This window comes from Phaseolus vulgaris, chromosome 5, assembly GCF_000499845.2.
Source record: "Phaseolus vulgaris cultivar G19833 chromosome 5, P. vulgaris v2.0, whole genome shotgun sequence".
NCBI classification, from domain to species: domain Eukaryota; kingdom Viridiplantae; phylum Streptophyta; class Magnoliopsida; order Fabales; family Fabaceae; genus Phaseolus; species Phaseolus vulgaris.
The window spans coordinates 23,485,347-23,491,786 of NC_023755.2; the positions used below are offsets into that span (position 1 = coordinate 23,485,347).

At 50.1% G+C, this 6,440-nt stretch overlaps 1 protein-coding gene across 1 annotated transcript; it reads right to left on the reverse strand.

Annotated features, from left to right (window-relative positions):
* Nucleotides 1-5,455: 5,455 nt before the first annotated feature.
* Nucleotides 5,456-6,040, reverse strand: LOC137834160 (uncharacterized). Its single transcript, XM_068642224.1, has one exon. The coding sequence runs from the start codon at nucleotides 6,038-6,040 to the stop codon at nucleotides 5,456-5,458; it is 585 nt and encodes a 194-aa protein (XP_068498325.1).
* Between the last annotated feature and the right edge of the window lie 400 nt (nucleotides 6,041-6,440).

Here is a 6,440-nt window from a genome sequence, read left to right on the forward strand (position 1 = left end):
ATCGAACTGTTAACTCAAAGTAAAACTTGAGCAACTATTAACTCTTAAGCGATGACATTTAATATAACTTGCAAACTTAAGGCAATAAACCTTAACATAAGTTACTTACTAGGCAGCAGGTTTTAACTTAAACTAGTATCACAATACAGTTTACCTGATCTGCCCAGTAAAGTGAACCCTTATTCCTGTCATCACCTGGAACTCTTCTGATCGCCGTAGGGTTCTGGCGATGTGAACTTTCTTGCCTTCATAACTTGACCATTGTTCCCTCATCTGGGGGGTAGAGGCGCCTTTCGGATCCTTCTCTACCTCCCTGAGTTCCAGAACAATGAGCTGGATAGCGAGACGTTCTCTTTGAACCTACCTTAGCTATCTTTTTAACTTCTTTCACCCTTCACGCCATACCTGAACTCGTTCAAGACGAGAAGGATTTTATCTGTCTTCGCACCGCCTACAAGCGTGGAAGCTTCCTCTAGTCTTACTAAGTCAATATTGATGTTTCACTTAAAGGGGGAAAGGCGTTTTCCTTCCCTTCCCACAGTTTAAGGTCACAAACACCCCTGACTTTTCAGTTCATCTTGCCTGAACTCACTCTGAGGTGAGAAGGACTTTTTCTGGTGCCTCAACTTGCCCAGGGTGTACATCTCCTCCCCCCTGGATGCACTGAGGACTTTTAATCTTGCCTCTATCTGCTTGTGCAGAGAGGTCTTTCAATCTGTTCTTGCCTGCACTCGCTCAAAGGCGAGGAGGACTTCTTCTATTCTCGCCTGCACCCGCTCAAAGGCGAGGAGGACTTCTTCTGTTCTCGCCTGCACTCGCTCAAAGGCGAGGAGGACTTTTTCTTGCCTACACTCGCTCAAAGTCGAGGAGGACTTTTTCTTGCCTACACTCGCTCAACGTCGAGGAGGACTTTTTCTTGCCTGCACTCGCTCAACGTCGAGGAGGACTTTTTCTTGCCTACACTCGCTCAAAGTCGAGGAGGACTTTTTCTCTTTCTCGCCTGCACTCGCTCAAGGGCGAGGAGGTCTTTTCTCTTTCTCGCCTGCACTCGCTCAAAGGCGAGGAGGTCTTTTCTCTTTCTCGCCTGCACTCGCTCAAAGGCGAGGAGGTCTTTTTCTCTTCTTGCCTCAAGACGCACGAGAGCGTTGAGGTCTTTAACCATCACTGGTGCCTCCGATCGCCGAAAGATGATGAGGACTTTAAAACTTTAACTACTGCCGCCGATCGCCGAAAAACGATGGGGACTTTAAAACTTTTAACCGATGCCGCCAATCGCCGAAAAACGATGGGGACTTTAAAACTTTGAACTGATGCCGCCAATCGCCGAAAAGCGATGGGAACTTTAAAACTTTTAACTGATGCCGCCAATCGCCGAAAAACCATGGGGACTTTAAAACTTTAACTAGAAAGCATGCAGCGTAACTTTGCCTTAGATCACGTACGAGTGATAAGGTCTTTTTTCTAAAACTTTCGAAACAACAAGCATGCAATCTCAGAAACTTTACACTTTGAAAACTCTTCTTTATTGGGTGGCCTCATTAAAAACCCTCCTTAGGGAAAAAAGAGTGCCCCCTTCAAACTGTTTTGACAGAAAGCTTGTAAATCTCTTCATGTTCGTTTTACTTACAAAGCTTTAACTGTAATATAATTTGAGATGTGTGGCGTTCCAAGTGCGAGGAATTGCCCCTCCTTCTAACGTCTCTAAGCGGTAGGCGCCGTTCCCGAGCACCTCGGTTATTCAGAACGGTCTCGTCCACTTAGGCGATAACTTGTTCTCCATCTCGTACTGGTGGGCCTTCCTCATCACCAGGTTGCCTTCTCTGAATTGCCTTGGCATCACCTTAGAGTTATACCTTCGCTCAATCCTCCTTTTAACTGCCTCGGCCTTCACTCTTGCCTCCTCCCTGACCTCATCCAGTAAATCCAGATTCAATCTTCTCTCTTCGTTCGAGTCTTCCCCGACAAAGTTCTGGAATCTCAGCGAGCTTTTCTGGATTTCAACTGGAATCATCGCATCACATCCATAAACCAAGCTGAACGGGGTCTCGTGGGTTCCTTATTGTTCTGTGGTATGGTACGCCCAAACTATGCGGGGTACCTCCTCAGCCCACGATCCCTTAGCTTTCTCCAGTCTTCTCTTTAAACCTCTCAGCAACACCCGATTGGCAGACTCTACTTGGCCATTTGTCTGTGGGTGCTCGACGAATGCAAACACCTGCTGTATTCCCACCTCTTCGCACAGCTTCTTCAACAGGTGACTCGCAAACTGAGTTCCATTGTCCGACACTAGGCGTTTAGGCACACCAAACCGGCACACGAGGTTCTTCCACACAAAGCCTTCGATCTTATGTGCGGTGATCTGGGCTACTGGCTTCGCTTCGATCCACTTGGTGAAGTATTCAATCGCCACCACCAAGTACTTCATCTGCCTGACCGCCAATGGGAAGGGTCCCAAAATGTCAATTCCCCAAGTATGAAACGGCCAAGGGCTGTAAGTTGACTTCAGCTCTTCTGGAAGCGCCTTGTGCCAATCGGCGTGCTGCTGACATTGCTTGCAACATTGTGCATACTTCTTGCAATCCTCCCTCATCGTTGGCCAGTAATAACCTGTACGGAGAGTTCTTGCAGCCAGAGCTTGACCCCCAACGTGACTCCCACATATGCCTTCATGGAGCTCGGCCATAATTCTTGTACATTTTTCTCCGTGCACACATTCTAGGAATGGGTGTGTAAACCCAAACTTGTACAGCTCGCCATCGATCATGGTGAACTTGCTGGAGTTCTTCTTTATCTTCCTAGCCTCCGTCGGATCCAGCGGGAGAACGCCATCTGCCAGGCAGCGCTGGTATTGCGTTATCCATGTGTCTGGCTTATGCGTAGCGCAGACCTGCGCCACATTCACCCTCTCCTCTCGACATGCTCTTATTCTCGGCGATCTCAAGGTCTCCTGGGTCAAGGACCTGTGACTCCTCGCCGCTCTGGCTTATCTGGAGGACCTGGTGGTCTGCCACAAACGCCCTGGGCGTCTTCAGAGTTTCTTGAATAACTGTCCTCTGCCTACCCCCCTTGCCCGAACTGGCGAGCTTGGCTAGCAAGTCAGCTCGGGCATTTTGCTCTCTGGGTACATGCACCACCTCAAACGAGGCAAAGGAACCCTTCAACTCCTGCACATACTCCAAGTAAGCCGCCATTTGTGGATCCTTGGCCTGGAACTCGCCTGTTACTTGTCCCGTGACCAACAATGAGTCACTCTTGGCCATCAACACCCTAGCCCCCATCTCCTTAGCCAACAAGATGCATGCGATCAACGCCTCATATTCTGCTTGATTATTGCTGGCTTTAAAAGCAAATCTCAGGGACTGTTCTATCAGCACGCCGTTGGGCCCTTCTAGAATGACTTCAGCACCGCTGCCCTGCTGGTTAGACGATCCGTCCATCGAAAGTACCCAACGAAAATCGTCCCCCTCAACTCGTGTTGCTTCCAACGAGAGCTCGACCACGAAATCAGCGAAAATCTGCCCCTTGATCGGTCCTCGGGGCTCGTACTCGATGTCGAACTCCGACAGCTCCACCGCCCATTTCACCATCCTCCCAGCTACATCGGGTTTCTTCGAGACTTTCTGGATAGGCAAGTCGGTCATCACCAGCACTGTAAAACTGTGAAAATAGTGGCGCAACCTCCTCGCCGAAAATACGACCGCCAGTGCAGCTTTCTCCAAGGCCTGATACCTGACTTCTGAACCTTGCAACACCTTGCTAACGAAGTAGATAGTTTTCTGAGCCTGGTCTGGATCTTGGGCGAGCACCGCACTCACCGCCCTCTCGGTCACAGCAAAATACAACCTGAGAGGGGTTCCCACCAAAGGTTTGCACAAAACCGGCGGGCTCGCCAGGTACTCTTTAAGCTTCACGAAAGCTTCTTCGCATTCCTTCGACCAGACAAACTTATTGTTTCGCCTCAAGCATTGGAAATACGGATGGCCTTTCTCTCCACTAGCTGACACGAAACGAGATAGGGCGGCCATCCGACCTGTAAGCTGCTGCACCTCCTTCACGGTAGCCGGGCTCCTCATCGCCAAGATGGCAGCACACTTATCAGGATTTGCCTCTATTCCCCTTTCAGTTAAGAGGAAACCTAGGAACTTCCCTGCCTCCACGCCAAAAATACACTTCTCGGGGTTTAGCTTTAATCTGAACATGGCGATTGTGGTAAATAGCTCCTCCTGATCTGAGACGTGCTTGCTTTTCTCTAACGACGTCACGACCATATCGTCTATGTATGCTTGTACATTCCTTCCCAGCATTGGTGCAAGTACCTTATCCATCAACCTTTGGTACGTGGCCCCCGCATTCTTTAGCCCGAAGGGCATCACCTTGTAGCAGTAGCACGATCTCTCAGTCATGAAGGCGGTCTTCTCTTCATCCATGGGATGCATCTTTATCTGGTTGTACCCCGAGAAGGCGTCCAGAAAGCTTAGCAACTTGCACCCTGCTGCGCTGTCGACCAGGACATCTATACTTGGCAAAGGGTATGAATCCTTTGGACAAGCCTTGTTTAGGTCTGTGAAGTCGACCTAGCTAGCCACTTCCCGTTGCTCTTCTTTACCAGCACGACATTAGCTAGCCACTTAGGGTACTGGACCTCCCTGATATGGCCTGCGGCGAGGAGCTTCTGCGTTTCATCCCTAATCGCCTGTCTCCTCTCCTCATTAAACTTCCTTCTTCTCTGTCGCACTGGTCTGACCTGTGTGTCCATTGCCAAATGGTGACACAAGAAATCGGGGTCGATTCCCGGCATGTCTGAAGCAGACCATACAAAAGCATCCAGATGCCGTTCTATCACCTCGGAGATTTGGTCTTGGAGCTCACCTTCTAAAGATCTTCCCAACTTGAAGACCTTGCCCCCGATCTCCCTCTCGAGCCACTCCTCGACGGGTTTGGGTCTGGTTTCCCTGGCGATCACCGCCCTGGCGATTCCCGACTCCCTCGCTTCCTCTGGGCGGTTTCTCACTTCTTCCCGTCCGGCGCTCTTTCCCTCAACCTCAGCGTCTATCATGGTGACATCGCCTCCGGCGGTCACTTCCATCGCCGCATCAACAACTCGCCATTCTGTTAGCCTGGGCTTCACACCGGGAGGTGGCGTCGTGGTGATGTAGATCACCGACCTCTCATTCTTGAGGCTGTTTTCGTAGAACTTCTTTGCCTCCTTTTGGTCGGATCTTATGGTGATCACCACTCCCTCCATCAATGGCAACTTAACCTTCATGTACCTGGTTGAGGGCACAACTCCTATTCTGTTGAGGGTCGGCCTTCCCAACAGAATGTTATACGCCGAGGGGGCGTTCACAACGAGGTACCTGATCTTCTCCGTCCTCGAGGCCACCTCATCCGTGAACGTAGTTCTTAGCTCAATGTACCCCCTGACCTCCACTTAATCGCCAGCGAACCCATATTATTATCCTCCATAGGGCCTTAACTGGTCAAGGGGTAGTTTCAACTTGGTGAAAGTCGTCCAGAACATTACATCTGCCGAGCTTCCCTGGTCCACCAGCACCCGATGGACCTTCCTTCCCGCTGTGACTAGCGAGACAACTATGGGATCGTTGTCATGAGGCACAACGTCCCTAAGATCCTCCTTTGTGAACGTAATGTCCACATCTGGCGAGTGGTCTTCGAACACATCTACTGCCATCGCAGACCTCGCATATTTCTTCCACTGTGATGCAGTGCAACCACCACCTGAGAAACCTCCAGCGATGGTGTGGATCTCGCCATGAGTGGGCATCTCACTGCTCGCCGACTGAGAGCTCGACACACCCCCCGTCCTCTTGTCCAGCAGGTAATCATTCAAGAAATCGCTCTTGACCAAGTCGTCGAGCTGGTAACCCAGGGCCAAACACGAGTCAAGGGTGTGACCAAAACTCTGGTGGAATTCGCACCATGCGTTTGGTTTTGGCCCTAACACCTTGTCGCCAACTTTCTCAGGCGCCTTAAGCCTGGCTGCTATGTTGGGAATGGCGATCAGGTCCGCCAACCCCATGACAAACTTGTACCTGGGTGGGCGATTGAACTCCCTGGGGCGCCCTGGGCCCCTTCCCTTGTTTTTCTTTGGATCGTAAGGATGGCGAGTGATGGAAGAGGCCCAAGCACAAGCCCACATGCAAGCCCACCAAAGGGTAGATTTGGGCCAACCATAGAGTTATGGCCAAGAGGATCCAAGAAGACATTCTTTTACATGTCCAAATGCCATAAACTCTAGTGTGGAGTAGACTTTAATTTCTTGTCAAAATTAGCATAGGAACTTTATTTGTAATTTTCTTAGAATTAATTTTGGCACCTAAAACACCAACCTAGGTAAACTTAGAGTTTCTAAAAAAACCTCTAAATTTACCAAGGCCGGTCTAGAAAGCCCATGGAGGGGGTGAGCATAAAAACTAGAC

Bases quoted from the DNA above. Each gene is read 5' to 3' on its own strand.
- LOC137834160 (XM_068642224.1), bottom strand. From the start codon at position 6,040: ATGGGGTTGGCGGACCTGATCGCCATTCCCAACATAGCAGCCAGGCTT.